Source organism: Arvicanthis niloticus, chromosome 6, assembly GCF_011762505.2.
Source record: "Arvicanthis niloticus isolate mArvNil1 chromosome 6, mArvNil1.pat.X, whole genome shotgun sequence".
Classification (NCBI taxonomy): Eukaryota; Metazoa; Chordata; class Mammalia; order Rodentia; family Muridae; genus Arvicanthis; species Arvicanthis niloticus.
Window position 1 is genome coordinate 61,453,697 of NC_047663.1, and position 18,751 is coordinate 61,472,447.

An 18,751-nucleotide genomic window follows, 5' to 3' on the forward strand; every position below is an offset into this window, starting at 1 on the left:
CCATCCACTGTTTAGCTGTGGGTGTCTGCCTCTGCCTTAGTCAGCTGCTGGGTGGAGTTCTCAAAGAACATCTTGCTCCTGTCCACAAACATAACAGAGTATCATGAATAGTGCTATGGATTGGTGCTTGCCCATGGGATGGGTCTCTAGTTGGGCAGGTTATTGGTTGGCCATTCCCTCAGTCATGGCTCCAACCCCCATGCCTACATTTCGTAGGCAGGATAACAAGACTCTATTTAAAAAAACTGAATTTTGTCTCCATTAAATCTGACCTTAAGTTAAAAAAAAACAAAACAAAACATCCTCTTGGAAAATCTAACTATCTTTCCTCATTTAAAAAAAAAAAAAAAAAAAAGCCTGCAATTACAAAACAAAACATCCCACAAGGCCATTGTCAGCAGGCACCACTGGCTGGATGGTGATGAATGTGTTGCTGCCCACCCCCTGGGATGCCTGGCTGCTTATCAGACAACCACTCCACTGTTCACCAGATACTTGGAAGTTTCCTTCTCAAGGCAGGCTGAAGTCCATGTCAATATTGACTGCAGAGGCCACCGGGTTTCACCATATTTGGTTAACAGTGGAAGAGTCATGTCTAGGTTATTTTCCAGTGGTTTTGCACGGGTGGGCTGTGCTTTATTTAGAATAAAGAAAACAATCAAAAAGAGCTCTTCAGAACACAAGGTCACTGTGCTAGAAAAGCCACAGGGGCAGGTAAATCTCAGCATCAACCTTTTGACCTCTCCTTTCCCCCTCTCAACGGATTTAGCAGGAATCTTTAAAAGAATATGTGCTGGCGATCTGGAGAGGTAGCTCAGCCCAGAAAGTACTTGCTGCACAAGCATAGGCGCTGAGGTAGATCCCAGCAGTCATGTCAGAAGTTAGGAAGAGTGGAACACTCCTGTAATCCTAGCTCTGAGGAGGCAGAGACAAACTCACCGACCACCCAGCCTATGGTAATCAGTGAGCCATAAGCCAGTTAGAGACCTTCTCAAAAGACACAGGGAACAGCTTCTGAAGATCTCCAAATGCATGCATGTATATGTGCATATGTAGCCGCCCCACACACACACACACACCCCACATGCATAGAATGTTGACCAGTATCAGCCGGCCTGTGGTCTCCGTGGTACATAGCCCAAGGCTCTTGGGGAGCTACTTTTGGAAGAGCCGTGAAACACTGTAGAGTGGTGTGTCCCTCAGCCATTCCCTGTTAGGTGGGGACCAGCATCATTTCTAGCATCCCACATCTCCCTTCATGGGACCCAAGGAACCTCAAAGCCGACAACGTATGCTTTGACTTGATGCCCTCCTGCAGGGAGGAGAGAATGGGCTGGGAGTTAGGAGAAGCCATGTTATGAGTCCCAGAACCAATCTCTTCTCCTTCAGAGGAATTTAAAAATAGTTTTAAAATTAATTTTTAATTTGTGTATGTGGGTGATTTGCCCTGCTTGCGTATCTATGCACCACATGCATGTCTGGTGTCCTTGGAGGCCAGAAAAAGATGTCAGATCTCTGGAATTATGGCCAATTGTGAGCTGCCATGTAGGTGCTGGGGATCGAACCCAGGGGTTCTGGAAGAACAGCCAGTGCTCTGAACTGCCAAGTCATCTTTCTAGTCCCCTGGGGGATTCTTGAGACAGCCAGGTGCTTCTTGGCTCTTTCCGCCTGGATCTTTCCTGGAGCTGGCAGCTTAGAGGCAAAGATGAGGTCCTACCTCAGTACACTCCTGTGACCTTCCAGGTCAGCAGACACTCCCTAAGACACCTAGAAGGTTACTTTTCTTGTAGCTATGCCCTGTACCAGGCTATCCATAACTCAGATTCCCCTCCTAGGGGAGACTTAAGAAAGGCCTGGCAGCTGTCAGCAGTTCCCAGCTGTAGGGTTGGTGTCTAGGCTACCAGAAACCTCTATAAACATCTGCTTGTTTGCCTTGCCAACCCCCACGGTGAAGCTGTTGGCCCCAGAGTCTCAGGGACCAAGACATGTCTCTCCTTTTCCTCTTCCATCTCTTCCTCTGTCTTGTCTTTCCTCTGCAGCCCCAACCACTGTTCTACCTCATTTTCTGTTGCTGCGATAAACACAACTTGGGGAAGAAAGGGTTTATTTCAGCTTCCTATCCAACACTGGGGGAAGTCAGGACAAGAACTCAAGCAGAATCTATGGAGAAATGAGGCTTACTGTCTTCCTCACTGGCCTGTGCTTAGCTAGGTTTCTTATGTAGCCCAAACCCACCTGCCTATGGACGGTGCTGCCCCCACCATGGGCTGTGCCTTCTGAACCAATCATTAAACAAGATAATTCTTTGAAGACATGGCCACAGGGCAAGTTGATCAAGGAAATTATTCAATTGAGGTGGCTCTAGGTTTTGTCAAGTTGACAAAAAGCCAGTATACCCACTGCACAAAAAGAGACAAGCACCAAAGTTACTGAGTTTATTACATAGAATAAGATAAACCACTTTTTTAGATTTAAGAAGGTAAGGAATAGAGAGAGGAGGCAGGGAGGAGATATTTATTTGGTAGAAAGACATTATATATTTGAGGACAGGGTATGGGTTCTCAGGAGAGGATCACGTTCAGGAGTCTTCACAGTGACTATACAGAGGCTGAGGGCTAGTTCAGTGGTTAAGAGCACCGCTGAGTTTCCAGAGGACCTGGCCTTGATTCCGAGCATCCACATGGTAGCTCACCACAGTCTGTAACTGTAGTCCCCGGTGATGCAACGCCTTCTTCTGGCCTCCATGGCATACATACTGTACATGCAGGCAAAATACTCATATACATACAAATTTAAAAAAATATTTTACTAAGTGAGATGGCAATCTTTTCTTAAAAGTAGTTCTATATAGGATTCCTTTAAAGTCACATTGCTTAAAGGATGTAATTTACAACAAGGTTGAATATTAAGCAAAACTTAAGTCAAAATGTATGAGCTGGTTTATCTATTTCTTCTCCTCTTGTAATACAACTGTGAGGTGGCTCTGGAAGCCCATTGTTTGGAGTCAGGACAGCCAGGGGTGCTGATGCAGTAGTCAGGGCCATAGCACTCTGCAGGACAGCCAGGGGTGCTGATGCAGTAGTCAGGACCACAGCACTCTGCAGGACGGCCAGGGGTGCTGATGCAGTAGTCAGGGCCACAGCACTCTGCAGGACAGCCAGGGGTGCTGATGCAGTAGTCAGGGCCACAGCACTCTGCAGGACGGCCAGGGGTGCTGATGCAGTAGTCAGGGCCACAGCACTCTGCAGGACGGCCAGGGGTGCTGATGCAGTAGTCAGGGCCACAGCACTCTGCAGGACGGCCAGGGGTGCTGATGCAGTAGTCAGGGCCACAGCACTCTGCAGGACGGCCAGGGGTGCTGATGCAGTAGTCAAGGCCATAGCACTCTGCAGGACGGCCAGGGGTGCTGATGCAGTAGTCAGGGCCACAGTACTCTGCAGGACGGCCAGGGGTGCTGATGCAGTAGTCAGGGCCACAGTACTCTGCAGGACGGCCAGGGGTGCTGATGTAGTCAGGGCCACAGCACTCTGCAGGACAGCCAGGGGTGCTGATGCAGTAGTCAGGGCCACAGCACTCTGCAGGACGGCCAGGGGTGCTGATGCAGTAGTCAGGGCCACAGCACTCTGCAGGACGGCCAGGGGTGCTGATGCAGTAGTCAGGGCCACAGCACTCTGCAGGACGGCCAGGGGTGCTGATGCAGTAGTCAGGGCCACAGCACTCTGCAGGACGGCCAGGGGTGCTGATGCAGTAGTCAGGGCCATAGCACTCTGCAGGACAGCCAGGGGTGCTGATGCAGTAGTCAGGGCCATAGCACTCTGGCTGTTTGAGCACAGCTTGCTATTTCTAGCAACCTAGTTTGAGGTGTCTAGGAAAGCACTGTCTCTGTTGGCTTCATTAGCTGTGTGGAGGATTCTTGACTCAGCCAGCAGGAAACTCAAATAGATCCCAGGATGAAGGTCTTTCTTCTTTTCCCATGGCCCCTTAGTTGTCACTGACGGCCTGTCCTGCCTCATCCGCACATTGTCTCCGCACGGTGTTGAACTGATTACTCACATCTGTTTGTTTGGTCTGGTGTCGGGTGGGAAAGCAGTTGATGAGCATATGGGGGGTTCTTTCTGGACTTTATGTTCGTTTTTGTGCCAGTGCCACACTGTCCTGATTACTGTTTCTTGTAAGAAGTTCGAAGTCAGGAAGTATGTGTTCTCTTTCTCAAGATCGTGGTGGCTATTTGATTATCCTCTTAATTTCTACAAGGAAGCCAGGTAAGACCCTCCCATGCCTGCCTGCCTTTTCATTGAGCACAATATCCTGGAGTGTGCCTACATTGATTGTGTAGACAATCAATGTCTACACAATGTCTTCCCACTTGTTGGCAGAGTCATTCTCAAGGGTGAGGCCAGTCATCCCCCTCCCCAGCAGTGGGCTCCATCCTCATAAGTGCTACAGGCAGTTCTGTAGCCAAATTAGAATCCAAATTGAATTAGCAGTCTGCTGGACTTCTTTAGGGTTTTTGCCTCCTGCTCTCTCTCTCTCTCCCTCCCCCTCTCTCTTGTTCTTTCTGTCTCTCTGTCTCTCTCTCTGTCTCTGTCTCTCTCTGTCTCTCTCTGTCTCTCTCTCTCTCTGTGTGTGTGTGTGTGTGTGTGTGTGTGTGTCTGTCACAGTCTCTGCATTACACGACCCCAGGAGTCCTATCTCCTTTGCCTTCTGCCACAGCCCCTTATACAGAAACTGAGCTCCTGTCGTGGGCTGATTGGAAATGAAAGCCAGTATTAAATTAGCCAGGGCTTTGTGCCCTGATTGCCAAATGTGACTGGGACCCTCTCCAGGCAGTCCAGTGCGTGTGTGACACTGCACAGTGGGAGGGGGCTGGGTCCCTCATCAGGGTGGTGGAAGCAGAGGATAATTTCCTCAGAGATAATCATTTGGGTTCCATGACAGTAGGGTTCTCAGCTCTAAGTAGGAGCTGGCAAGACAAAGATAGGACTCAGGAAGGAGCCAGGCCCTCAGTACCTGAGTGACAGGTGGCACTGAGTGTTGGGAATGGTGACTGAGAGCAAGGCGACATCAGGGTGAAGGCAGCGAGAAGCCATGTTGGATAGGGAGACCTGGGTCTTGCTTGCTCTCTGGGCCAGGAGCTGCATGACTCATGAGATCCATGGTGGGTGCTGCTGGGTGCTGCTGGGTGCTGTTCAGCTCCCAGGCCGCACCACACAGGTGGAGTGAGGAGTGATGCTTCAGACCCTGCCAATGTGTGTACCGTGTGTGTGTGTGTGTGTGTGTGTGTGTGTGTGTGTGTGTGAGCTAGCTAAATGCACAGGTAAGTTCCAACCTCTGTCCTATACTAGGAAGCATGCACACCTCTGTCCTATACTAGGAAGCATGCACACCTAGGGTGAGCTTTCTCATTCATGCTTCTGGCCCAGGTCCTCTAGGACAAAGGACACCTAGTGGCCTTGAAAGCCTCAGCTGTGCCTTCAACCCCTCTGGGCCAGAGGTGTCCCAGATGCTACCCCTGCTATAGAGCCTTGAGTGTCTGGTGAGAGAATGGGTGGGGTAGCATTAGGTCTCCCATCAGAAGTCTGTATTTCTCTGGAGCCTGCCTCTGGATGAGGGAGACAGGAGCCACATGCCCTCTGAACTTCTTCTTATATCACAGACCATCATCTTCATGTCATCTTGCTCAGACATCAAACTGAAACACAATGGCACCTCCCCTAGTGAACACCACACTCCCAACACATACTCCAGGGAGTTCAAGTGAAGTGACTTCCTTATTTCTCACAATGACCCTGGGGCAGATCATTATTCCATTTTACAAATCAGGAAACCGAAGCAGAGAGATCACGAATCACCCTTAGGCCGTATGGAGAGGAGCTGGTTCTTGAGCCTAAGTACTCCACATAGCCTGATGTTCCGCCTGGCACCATCCAGATGCTTAGCGGCTAGTTCTTCAGTGAACACAGGGAACCTGTCTTCCTTTCCAGTCCCCACTGGAATATTCACCCTGAGACAGGAGAGACAGCTCAGCAGTTAAGGTCTTCCAGAGGACCGGAGTGCAGTTCCTGGCACCCGTGTCAAGAGGCTCACAACCACCTGTAGTTCCAATTCCAGGGGCTCTAACGCTCTCTTCTGGCCATCCACACACATAACACCCACCACCCACCCACTCACACTCACAGATGAAAATTCAAAATTAATCTTAAAAACAACAACAACAACAACAACAAAAAAAAAAAAAAAAAAAAAAAAAAAAAAAAAAAAAACCTACCCTGACTAGCCTTTACTTCCAGGATTTCCTTAGAGCTGTGAAAAGCAAGCAAGAAGATGTTTCCAGAAAATGACGTAGTCCCAGAAGCAGCTCTTCTGCCTTTCTAGCTCACTGAGTTGGAGGAGCCAGCCAAGGCCTCTTTCTGCCTGCTCTCATTAGTCAAATCCGCTGTGCCAGTGGCTCCCTGGGGGAGGAGCTCATGCTGGTGTTTTCAGTAAATGAGGCACATTTGGCTTTAATTACGCCCATGGTGTAAAAACAAGAGCACCATTGTTATGCTATGTTTTTGTTTTCTTTTCAAAGCACTTTACTTTTTAACATTTACCAGCCTATAAGGGACCCAGTAAGTACTGGGTGTGGGGGTGGAATGATGCTTGAGTATGAATGGATGGATGGACAGGTGGATGGACAAATGGATGCATGGGGCCATAAATGAGTAGATGGATGGATGGATGGATGGATGGATGGATGGGCAGGTGGATAGGCGGGTGGGTAGAGAATAGATGGTTGGATGGATGGATGATTGGATGGGTGGATGGGTATGGATGTATTGGTAGGTGGATGGCAGGATCTGTATCAGTAGATGAATACATTAGTAGGTGGGTGGATATGTGAATGGATGGGTGGTGTGGGAGGATATCTCTCATAGCCTTCTTGAGCTGGTGACTGACTCTGTGCTTTGGGATATGGACATTAAACGTACAGTTACAGGATACCCTGCAGACCCTGCCCTTCCTTGGTTCTACCCCTGACAGCATCCCAGTCAAAGGACCCTGGAGGACACCATTCTATATGACAGTAAAATGAATACTAGCATCTCCCTTTCCCAAGCATTTCCCTGGTTCTGAGCTAAGCACATTCTTAGGCCTGGGATCCTCAGTAACTATGCTAAGTATAGTCATTTCAGCAGGAAATGGCCCAAGGCCACATGGCTTGTAAAGACTGACTCCAAGAACTGGGCATGGGGCTCACACCTTTCATCCCAGAACTATAGGAACAGAGACAGGTAGATCACTGTGAGTTCCAGGCCAGCCTGGTCTACAGAGTGAGTTCCAAGACAGCCAGGGCTACACAGAGAAACCCTCTCTCAAAACAACCAATCCTCTGTACTCCCGCCCCCAAAATCCTAACTCCATGATCTGAGCATGCTGCAATTCAACATAAACAGTCATGTACTGGCTTGCACTGGTTCTTCTTGGAACCTTTTCTTAATCTGGGAGTCTCATGGTCAGAATGGCAGGGACATGTCACCATGGGATTCTGAAAGCTGATTCCAACATCATAGTTCGCACCCCATAGGAGCATCATGAAGCTTTTCTTTCCTGTGGACTGTAACTTTAATTTTTTCAAAACCTATTTTTAATGTTGGTTCTTAATAAATGCTTTAACCTTTGTGTTATTCCACCACCCACCAGAGGTAGTGGGAAAGAAAGGATACAGGGGAAATGGACCTGTTTAGAAAGGTTCTTTGAAGCAACTGTCATCTGTGTTGTCTGAAAATTGGCAGTTCAGTTCACAGGTCAGCAGCGGCAACTTGATCCACTCGCAAACATTTCACAGATCCACCAGCAGTCCAGTTTGTTAGAGTCAGGATAGCAAACATGAATCAGCAGTGATGGCACTATCGACGGCCAGGCCTCAGCCTTGGCTCAAGTCAGCAGGAGGGACCAGGAAGAATGCCAGGAGAAGTTCTCTGCTATGCCTCTCTCAGCAAAGCAGTGATCAGCAAAGACTCGAGACCCACAAGTGTTGCACAGCCAGCTAGCTCTATAAGCAAGCCTAGCTCAGCCTCCGTCACTGTCCAAGTCCTTTTTGTACTCTCTCCAAGCACCACATGTCCTCCATGGGTCTTGCCTCAGCATGTGCAGCTGACATCATTCTGCCAATCAGCCTGAGTTCAAGGAAGCGGCAAGAAGTGGTAACCAGAAGTTTTTTTGGTGCATTTCTCTCTATGGAGTCCTGACAAATGCAGCTCAACTACGCAATGTAAGGTGCACTAATACATGTGTCATTAGCAAAGAGTCCTTCATCACGTGTTTTTTCATGTGCTTGCTTTAGCAGAACATCCTTTCATCTGTGTCTCCGTCAGCTAAACACTCCTTCATGTGTTTGCCCCAGCAAAACACCATCCAACCAACTTTCCAAAGGACCCTTAGGTTTCCACTTTAGTGGACACTGACCAGGACTACACATTGCAGGGATCTGGTAACAGTCTAGGTTCACATACTAGGGGTTTGGGGAATGTGAACTCACTGGAGGCCTGCTGGAGGTTGTGTGAGCTTCAGGCATACATGAGCAACAGGCTAGGCTGCCTGGTCTGGGCTGCTGTGGCTATATAGAATGGCTGGCCACAAAGAAAAACCCCACTGAATGCATTTAACACATCTCACCAAATAGGTATCCCAGTTCAGCCTTCCCTGCTGAGCTGAGCTGGGCAGAAGCACAACCTATTTTATGATAAACTGTTAACTAGTTCATGTCACTTATTGACTGTGTATCCCCTCCTCTAGCTCCTCAGAACATACACAAAAAATGCTGCCTGCATAGCCCGCTGTGGAGGCTGTGTCAATTCTCTGAGGATGCTGTGGCCGATGGCTGTACCTCACTGCTCAGCATTGTGAGAGGATCACATGTCACTGTCTGGAAAGAACTCAATTCAAATTTGTTTGTTTGTTTGTTTTTGTTTTTCGAGACAGGGTTTCTCTGTGTAGCCCTGGCTGTCCTGGAGCTAACTCTGTAGACCAGGCTGGCCTCGAACTCAGAAATCCGCCTGCCTCTGCCTCCCAAGTGCTGGGATTAAAGGCGTGCGCCACCACTGCCTGGCTAACTCAATTCAAATTTAGAGTGTGGTTTCCACTGCAAACATCATCTTTCTATCATTCTAAAATTGAAAAATTACAAGTTGAGTTGAGGGCCATCTGCAAATACACAAACACACTCACACACATTCACACAGACATACATGCACACATATATGCATGGACATACAGACATGCACATGTGCACACACATACATATTTATATTTAGGACACAGAAGGGGGTGGATAACTTGCACCCAAAACTAGAGCACCAGAGTGAGTGTTTGCCCTTTGGCATCCTGCCCACCCCTTCCTCCCTTCTCTGCATCAGCAGAGAGTTCATCTGAGTGAGCACCTGGACCAGCAAAGCACACCAGGAGCCAGTGGGGCAACCTTGACAACTTGGATGTGGATGTGTGTGGGGGTGAGGTCTGCAGAGAGGCGAGAGAGCTGCCTGCTTGTTCCTCTGCCTGGCTACTGAACACTGAGATTTGAGATGCAATGACTTGGAAACAAATAAAAGGATTATAAGACTAAAAATCATTCACCTGTACAGTCTGTACCTTTGGGAGAGGCCAGGCTGAGTGCAGGGTGAGGGTAAAGGACTGCCTTCCCTTTGTCTTGCCCCTTGAAATGACCCTGTGGGTGTTCCTGGTGGAGACAGGAGGGTGTCTGGCACCATTTCTAGGGCTTCTTTGTTGGTGGTAGCTTGTCTCTTCCTGAATAACAGGGGCCTTTGGAACTGCAAGATATGGGATGCCCAGCTTCCAGGATGGCCTGAAAACTGAGCCCCAACATTTAGGCATGACTGCCAGCCTGTTAACCACCCCATCCTGCCTACACTAAGGGAAGGTAAAAATCCTGTGCACAGCCCTGAATTGTAGCAGACTCCCAACTGACCCCAGTTGCTGCACCATCTACAGTTCACTTTCCTTGGAACTGGGCCTGGGCATTCAGGCCTGCTTCTTCTGCCCTTCCGGTACCAGCAAACACCTCACCTCTCACCCTTGTTCTTGGCCCTTCATGCAGGTAGCAAGGTGGGAGCAGAGAACTCGCAAGTTGAGCAGAGCCTTCGGGTCCCCCCACCTAGCCTGCTATGCCTTGGGCGGCATCATCCTGCTTCTGAACATTCTCCGCTCCCACTGGTAAGCCCTGGGCCACCATGAGGCTGTTGTCTGTGTGGAAGTCATGGTCAGGAGAGGGAGGGCCAGCAGGTTGACTAGTGTTTGGGAGTTCTGTATCAGAATGTTCCCAGAGGCCTCAGGCTATTGTCCCAGATCTCTGTTGGCAGAGACATCCTTGTGATCTTGGATGTGACATTTCATTGTCCAATGATAGGGACAGCTGGAGCACAGGGGACAGAACCTTTTGAAATTTCCCCTTGCCTATATCCCCAGAACTCCTTCTACAATATACCAAGACAGGGCATAGACACTCTGGCGAAGATTCCTTAGGGACCAGGAATCATGCTTAGACCATCATTAAGAAGCTTGGGCTTGGGACATATTTCCTTCCTGCCATCAAAGAAAATGACCAAAGCAGTGTAGGTGATGAGGGAGGGAAGCAGAACTCCTGAGTGGGCCTAGCGGAGCTGAGCACTGCACAGTCTTAGGCTGTGCAGAAGGGCAGTGGGATCTATTTTTCAGATGTGGCTCAAGACTTAAATGGCTGCTTTGAGCCTCAGGTCCACTTCTCATCCCCTGGCTTTCACCACAGGCCTGTGCACACACAGGCTGCAAGAAGCCTGCACACTGCTTTGGGAAATAAGAAGGTGGTGTGAGGAGTCCTCATTCCTGACTTGCTGTTGCAATTTAGAAGTTGATAGTACTGAGAAGATACCCTGTGTGGACTGGTCGCTGAGGCGAGTCCTCCAGATAGGGCGTGCACACCTGGCCTGTCCACTCCACTTATCCTGGCTTGGCTCTGTGGGTGCAGGATGCACCATGAGGTAGCTGTCTAGTTATCTGATGTCTGGTGTGTGGGAAGCCAGGCAGGGACAGGAGTGGTGGGCCCAGCTCTTTCATACTCCCATTCTGAAAGCATTTGGCCCAAGCTTTCGCATGGCAGGACACCATGTCTGAAGACTCTTGTGGCCTTTTTCCCTGTCCTGCGGGCCAGGAGTGTGGGGTGGGGCAAGGCTCTCACTCAGCTTGTCTGTGCCAGAACCTCGCCTATGCCTCCTGGCCCTGCAGGTTTAGGCTACCCAGAATCTCCAGGCTGGACAAGTACTACAAAGGTTGTCATCCTTAGAGGGGTGGATCCTATGACACATATCCTGGGTTGGCTGGCACATAAAGACTCTTCTGTAGGGTGGCCTCATCCATCCCCATGACAAGGTAAAAGTGTGGCTTAAAGCTGCCCCTCTGATTTCCTCCATTCTGCTCACCATTCTCCAACATGATGAAGTCAGTCTGGTCTGGGAATGCTGTCTCTATGAGCTTGGCCAATCAGCTGTTCCCTTCCTAGCTCCTTTAGAAATGGGTGCCACTAGGTACCTGGCAGAAAGATATCTTCATGCTCCTCAGACAACCTAGAGAGCCCATGTACATTCTAACTTGGATACTGCCAAGTCAGAGGCTGTTCCCCTGTCCAGATGTTTTCAGTCTGGAAACCTCAGAGGGTCACCTCAGCTCTTACTCCGCCCAGCTTTGCCTATCCCCAGTGCCCTGTCTGCCCCTCAGCTGTGAGAAGACCCTCCTCAGGACACTTCTCACTTGGTCCTATAGGGTCTCAGCCCTCATTCAGTCCTTTTGAGGAGTCTATACTTAAATGTCTTTGTTAGGATGAGGTCTTCTGACAGACCAAAATCAACACAGTCTGACACAGCAGCTTCCAGCCTGGCTGGTCTTTGACTTCTCTGTCCCTAAAATCTCCCATCTGTAGACAGGTCGTCTAATTGCTCTGGGCTCTGCTTGGCTTCATAAACCTCAAACTCTGGTTTGTTTTGTTTGTTGTTTTTGGCCAGGGTCTCACTCTGTAGTCCAGGCCATCTGGAGCTTACTTTATAAACCAGGCTGGCCCTGAGTTTGTAGCAATCCCTCCTGAGTTCTGGGGTTAGAGGCGTGAGCAACATGTCAGGCTTCCTTGCCTCACTCTGAGTCCTCTGCCAGGCTTCAGATGGAGTCTGTTTTCCTTTCCATAATGCAGGACCCCTAGGGGAGAGGCTACTGGGGTCAGAGATACAGGCCTGCTACTGCCCTGCAGAGCAGGAGCCCAGCAGAATCCCTTCCCAGTAGGCCTCATTCACCAGTGGTTCAACAAGGCCCTTTCTGCTGCTTCCTCTGCAGCTACAGACGCTGAGGAACACCCCAGCAGCATCTGCAAAGCTGGAGTATAGGGGCCCTGGAGAAGTGGGGTGGACACTGGTTAGAAATGCAGAGTGGGCAGGCCCTGGGGCTTCTGGGATCTACTTCCTGTGGCTGGGTCATGGGAGTAGGCTTGGAATGTGCCGAATCTTAGTATCCTTGTAGCTCCTGTGAGAAGTACAGCTGTGGGCATGGCATGCCAGTATCTGAGTATCTTCTTAGTTTCTTCAAGAGTGTTTCTAGGAGCGAATTTTTGCACAGGATTACTGTTCATGTTTTAGGAACCTGTCAGACTGTTCTCTGCAGTGGCTGCTCTACTCTGCATCCCACCAGCAGCTCGAGAGTCCTCCAGTTTCTCTATACTCCTGCCAACACTGACCTCCCTGTCTCTTTGACAGTGGCCATCATGATAGAAGGGTAGCATTTTGCATTGGCGGATATAGGAGGGGGTTCTAAGCATCCCTGGCTGAAGATCCTTCTGGATTCTAGTTTGAATTAAAGCCAGCCTGGAGAAAGTCCCTGGTCAGCTTCAGCTCTGTCCCTTAATGCTGGTGACCCTGAGCAGGTTACCTCCGTGAGCTTCGACTTCCTCCTCTGAAATGGCTTGGTAGTCACTTCCAGGAGGTTGTTGGTGGGAGAGTAGGAGCCAGGATGGGCACATTGGCAAGGATGCCTGCCAGGAGGATGGGGCCACCGTGGGAGAGGGGTCAGTGGGTGGTACAGTGAGCCAAGCGTGATGGTCCCTGTCTGGCATGAGAGGCTGAGACAGGACTAATGATTGAACCCAGGAGGTCAAAACCAGCTTGGGTCACATAGAAAAATATCTTCTAGCTGGTACACGGATCCCCAGCAAGAGCAGGTGAGGGTGCTTCTGTGCCTGGACTAGACACCTTCTTAATCACTAGACTGCAGCAGAGGACTGGAAAGACCCTGTCCCTTGGTCCCCTGGCTATACACTTTCTAATCTAGTCTCTACCTAGTATCTCTCTGTAGCTCACATATAGGTGTGTGTTCTGTATTGATGTTCAAGTTCACACATGCTAAGATCTAGTACACAATTTGCTGACACTTGGTGGATCCCAGCCTTGTGCAGCCCCCCTGTTGTCTGGTTCTTTAACATTTTCTTCGTCCTAGATGATAGCCCTATGCCTGTGAGGTGGTGCCACCTCCCACCATCCTCTACAATACCACCTACCCAGTCTCCTGAGCACAGCCTAATGCCTATTTCTGTTTGTGGCTCTGGAGACCGAGCCCAGGTGTCATACTGCTAGGCAAGTGCTACACTGTCGGGCCACGTGCCAACCCTTGTTCTGGAGGCTTTGTCCTCGTCACCTGGGGTGATATGACCCCAGATGGTATGTGTCCCACTGAGTCAGCATGGTAGGAGAATACATGTGTGGTCAAGCCTATTTTCTTGTGAGGCCAGGGCTCCACAATGGTTTGCAAGTCCCTAGAACTCACTGTGTGTCAGCTGGCCTGTACTAGCTGGTGGTCTGGAAAGAGAGCAGGCAGGATAAGATAACTTGTTATTTGGAGGTTAAGGCAAAGTCTAGACTCAAGGAAGTGATTGGGAGAGCACTGTTTGCTCTTGCAGTGCTCTGGCTGTGCCTCCAGTGAGGAGGGAGCCTGATGGCTTGGGAGGCATCCATTGAAACCCCTTCCCCAGCACCCCCAGCCCTTACCTGCAGCCAGCCTCAGCTGCAGCCCACTCATGGGCCACAGACTAGAGAAACGCCTGGGCACAGTGTGGATGACTAGGGTCACTGGACACCAGGGAACCACTGGAACCTTGTTTCCCTGCTGTCTCTTAGTGGAGATCCCTGATCATGGCTGGAGAGTCAGAGAAGAAATCTGAGTTATGTTTTCTTGATCTCAGAGAGGAAGGAGGGAGGCCAGCTAGAATGATACCCAGATAGCAATGTATCTGTCCTCTCAGCTGAGACCCCAACACAGCCTGGAGTTCTGAATGACAGTGGTGTACAACTCCTCTCACGTGACAAGGCTGAGGACCTGCTTGCTCACAGGACAGAAGCAGGACCAGCCAGTGGCCTGACTTGTACCCACACTGCTGCCTCTCCTCGCAGTGTATGACACTTGGGATGCTGCTGGGCTTAGGGAAACTGAGAAGGGGCTTTGGTTAGTGCAACGTGGCAGCCGTGGATTCCAGCCCTTGCTGAGGAGATAACGTGGCTGAGCTGGTTTACTGTGCTCCGTGTTAATAAGCCCACCAGATGCCTAGTTTCCTGATCTTACTTGACTGGGCTGGACTGTGAAGAGAAGCCTGAGGGGGGAGAGTTCAGACCACCCTATATATGGCTGTCTGCAGATGCAGCCCACTGGTGGAGCCATGGCAGCACAGGGGCAGGACAACCTCCCTGCAGCTGTGCACACCCAAGTGGCCATGGTCTGGTGTGAGGAGCAGAGTACAGGCAGCCTCCAGTCTCGTTGCGGATGGAAAGTTCAATCCAATTTAAAACATAGAACTCAAGGGGCTGGAGAGATTGCTCAGTGGCTAAGAGCACTTGTTATTCTTCTAGAGGACTCAAATTCAGTTCCCAGCCCCCACATGGTGATTTGTGACCATCTGTAACTCCAGTTCCAGGGAATATGACTTCTGGCTTCCACAGGCACCAGGCACACAAGTGGTGCACAGACATACATGCAGGAAAGACTCTCATACACATAAGAATTAAACAAGAGAACAGAACCCAAGGCCCAGGAATGAATCTTCATCCCTGACACTCCAGTGCAGAGTAGCTCTGAGAGAAAATTGCTGGTTACCCCACTTTGCTATGGAGTGTGGCCCCATAGCAACTTGTTCCCTGTCAATTCTCCCCGTGGAATAGCATATGAAAGCATGTAACCAGCCAACTAATCAGGCATCAGTTCTAGTGAGCCTAGTGTCACATGGTATGTAGGCCACTAAGCTAGAATGAGACACACTCCCCACTCTCTACCACCTACACACATGCATGCATACACACACACACACACACACACACACACACACACACACACACCATCTCAGCAGGTTGGAGCAAATAACTCATGGTGCACTTTGCCTTTCTGCCCTACTTCTAGCACACCCACTGGAGGAAAGGTCCGCCAGTGATACAGGCAGAGCCAGGGGTGGACCATTCTTAGGCACAGAGGCAGGACTGAGTCTTTGAGATGTCTACTATGGGCTCCAGACCTTGTCTGCAATCTCCTTTCTTCCCAGCTAGGCCAGAAGTCACTGGCATGAAGGTCGTTTCCAGCAGTCTCCCTCCAGAGAGACCCTCAGTCTGTGGGCCCTCTGCTCTCTGCTGTGTACACATCACAGTTGTGCAGCCCCCTCCAAACACCTCTTGTACTGCACTTTTTCTGAGCCTTAAGGCGCCAAGCTCTAGCCATTTCTCATTCTGGAGTAGTCTCTCTGTTATGTCCCCATCATGTAAGTTCTTCCCTCAGTTCTCAGCTGAAGTTTCTAGTAGCTGGCGGCTCTTGTGTGGCCACTGATGGATGTCCCTGAGGACTCAAGACAGGTGGCTAGAAAGAGACCCACAGGCTCTCTGTCCTCTATTCAAGTAGATGGAGCTAGAGGACACTAGGCCATTGGAGCCACCCAACCTGTTGAAGAACCAACCCAGTTCTCTGTGCCGTGGGCCCTTATGCAGTGTAGCCAAGAAGCAGGTATCGGCAGGTAGGCTGCATGGCCTTTGGCCTCCTCCCTTCTCTCTCGTCTACCTCCTGACATGTGCCGAGAACCAACATCAGTTTCCAAGAGCTGAACATCAGATTGGTAGGAAGAATTCCAAGGAGGTAGAGTTTAATGTGGTCCAGGAATAGAATTACAGCACCCACCTCCAGTGATGAACGTGTTCTGCTGGAAGAGAAAAAGCTTCTGGGTGAAGGTGGATGGTTACATGGGTAGATGGATAAGTAGGTATCTGGGTCTCTAGTGACTAGGTCAAAGGATGGAAGGAGAAGGGTGGGTGGATGTGCTGATGGGTATGTGTATGGATTGAGGAAGGGCTGAATGGATAAAGATGGGTAAGTGGGTGGGTGGGTGGGTGGGTGGGTAAAAAATGGATGGACAGACAGGTGGATAGGCAAATGGGTGGGTGGATGGATAGATGGATGGGCAAGTGGGTGGGTGGATCAGTGGGTTAAAGGGACCTGTAGAGAGAAGTATATGTAGTTGCAATGTGTGAGTAGCTAATCTCCATGTCTCCTGTAAGCATTGTGATTGTGGACAGAATGGAAATGGGCTGGCCTTACCCATTTTTCTTTTGGTGCCCCTGGCACATTCAGTGCTTTCGCTTGTTACTGGCCACTCCCTCCTGGTGAGGCCCAGATCCATTACCAGCCTGTTTCCCTGAACCTCCACCCTCTCCTGTGCCGGGTGCCAGAGAACCTGCCCCTCCATGCCCACTGATACTGCCATTGTTCAGTCTCTCTGCTCATACTCAGGGCCTGCCAGAACTTGGCCACAAAGCCTAGTTGGGGGAGGATATAAAGGGCCTTTGATGGGATTTAAAACTTAAGTTTCCCAGGTGTGACTTGGCCTGTACAGGAGCCAGGGCAAGCAAATCAGCAGTGTGGGGCACAGCCAGCATCAGGCCTGGGTCTACAAGGAGAATGAATGGTGCGTATTACTGCACATGGGATATGCCAAGCTCGGATCTAAGTGTTGGGCCTGCTGCCTGCCCTGCCCTGCGTAAGCCAGGCCAGACCCTGGTGCTAGGCTTGCTGTGTACCATGTACTGCACATGTACCTGTTCTTCAATGAGCTTAATTCTCATTCATAGTGCAAGGTGACAGGACCTGAATGTGATGGTCCTCGGACTGAACACTGCTAACATGGATAAAGCCATAAATGGCTTTCATGAGTGGCCTATTTCTAAAATTTAGGACAATCTGCATAAATGTCAGAATTTGTAACTTCTTGTTGAAAAGATTAAAAACTCTGGTCAGCTTGGGCCTTTGGTCTTACCCTGTTTTCATGACACTGAAAATTAGACAGTTCATGCAGGAGCCGAGGCCCTACCTGCAGTGCCTCTGTGGCTATTGAGCATATGACCCTGGGGCTGACAACTCTAAGAAAGGAAGTGTACACACCATACATGCTATGTATGACATGCTGTCTCTCCGTGTCCCCTGCTCCACAGCTTCACACAGGCCATGATGAGCCAGCCCAAGATGGAGGGCCTGGATAACCACACCACCTACTTCCTGGGCCTTGCACTCCTGGGCTGGGGACTCGTGTTTGTGCTATCCAGCTTCTATGCACTGGGGTTCACTGGGACCTTTCTAGGTAAGCCCCTGAGATATGGGATGACCTTGGGCATGTACACTGGGGTTCAGGGAGGAGCAGAGTCCAGTGGTTGCTGGCTGCTATCTCTAATGTGCCTCGAGAAGCACTGGGAGGCCCCACCTGTCATGGTTAGGACTTTCAGTTTTGCTAGCTCATTAGACTCCAGGGTATCAAACTGCTTCCTGTGAGACAAGAATAGACCCTAGTCCTGGTTGATGGGCCCCAGGGTGCCGTCCTGGACCCAGCTCCCCCTGAAGAAGACCCTCAGTCCTTCTGAAGATGCTCAGGTATACAGGGTTCACAGTGCAGCTGGAACTCAGGTGAGGGGCAGACAGGGCTAAGACCCTCTACCCCATCACCACTCTTGGGTTTGCTTAGCACACTTGGCTACCAGGTAGTAGGATCTTGGTTATGTTATCTACAGGCAAAGCTTGCACAGGTCTAGGGTAGGGTGAAAGGTAGACGTGGATGTGGTCTCTTCTCCATCCTCCACTCTCTGAGGCTCTGGTGCTTTGGGTCTGGGAGCCCGAAGTGGTCTAGTCTGGCCAAAAACCTTCTCACCTCATGACTACAGTGACTTCCCATCATCTTGAAAGCAGAGAGGGCAAGCTCAAGACAGACTCTGCAGAGAAGGCTGAGGGTAAGGGGCCTTCAGAATACAGATGCATGGAAGGTGGCAGCCCCATCTCCTAAGGTGCCTGTTCCAACTCCCAGGATGTCCTTGGGGCTAAGGACAAGAGAGCTGGCTCTGAACATGGGACACCAGATTTAGCCCTTCCTAGCTTCTTGTTATACAAAGACCAGTCCCTGGGCCTTAACCTCCACCAGGGCCTGTTGGTCTTCTCCTGCTGTCACCTAGCCTCCCAGGACATATACATTGGCCTGGCCTCTGCCTGGGCCAGGTTGCCCAGCAGCAGACTTGAAGCTCTGACGTGTGCTTAGGAGAGACAGTGCTGTCACTGGTGGCTCAGTGCTTGCTCAGGCAGGAGCTGCTGGGAGCCATCCTGGGAGAGTGAGGCCAGCCTGGTGACAGGGATTGCAGATCGCAAGCTGGAGGTCAAGATAGAGGGCGCGGGCAGCGGC

The 18,751-nt window shown here is 50.3% G+C and overlaps 1 protein-coding gene across 4 annotated transcripts in view; it reads left to right on the forward strand.

Annotated features, from left to right (window-relative positions):
- The window catches only part of Pemt (phosphatidylethanolamine N-methyltransferase), a 73,201-nt gene that overhangs the window by 49,540 nt on the left and 4,910 nt on the right, over positions 1 to 18,751 (forward strand). For all 4 annotated transcript variants that reach the window (XM_034506316.2, XM_076936725.1, XM_034506315.2 and 1 more), the window contains 2 exons: positions 10,097 to 10,212; positions 17,523 to 17,668. In XM_034506316.2, coding sequence (XP_034362207.2) covers positions 10,097 to 10,212; positions 17,523 to 17,668 — 262 coding nt within the window. The remainder of the gene's footprint in view (positions 1 to 10,096; positions 10,213 to 17,522; positions 17,669 to 18,751) is intronic.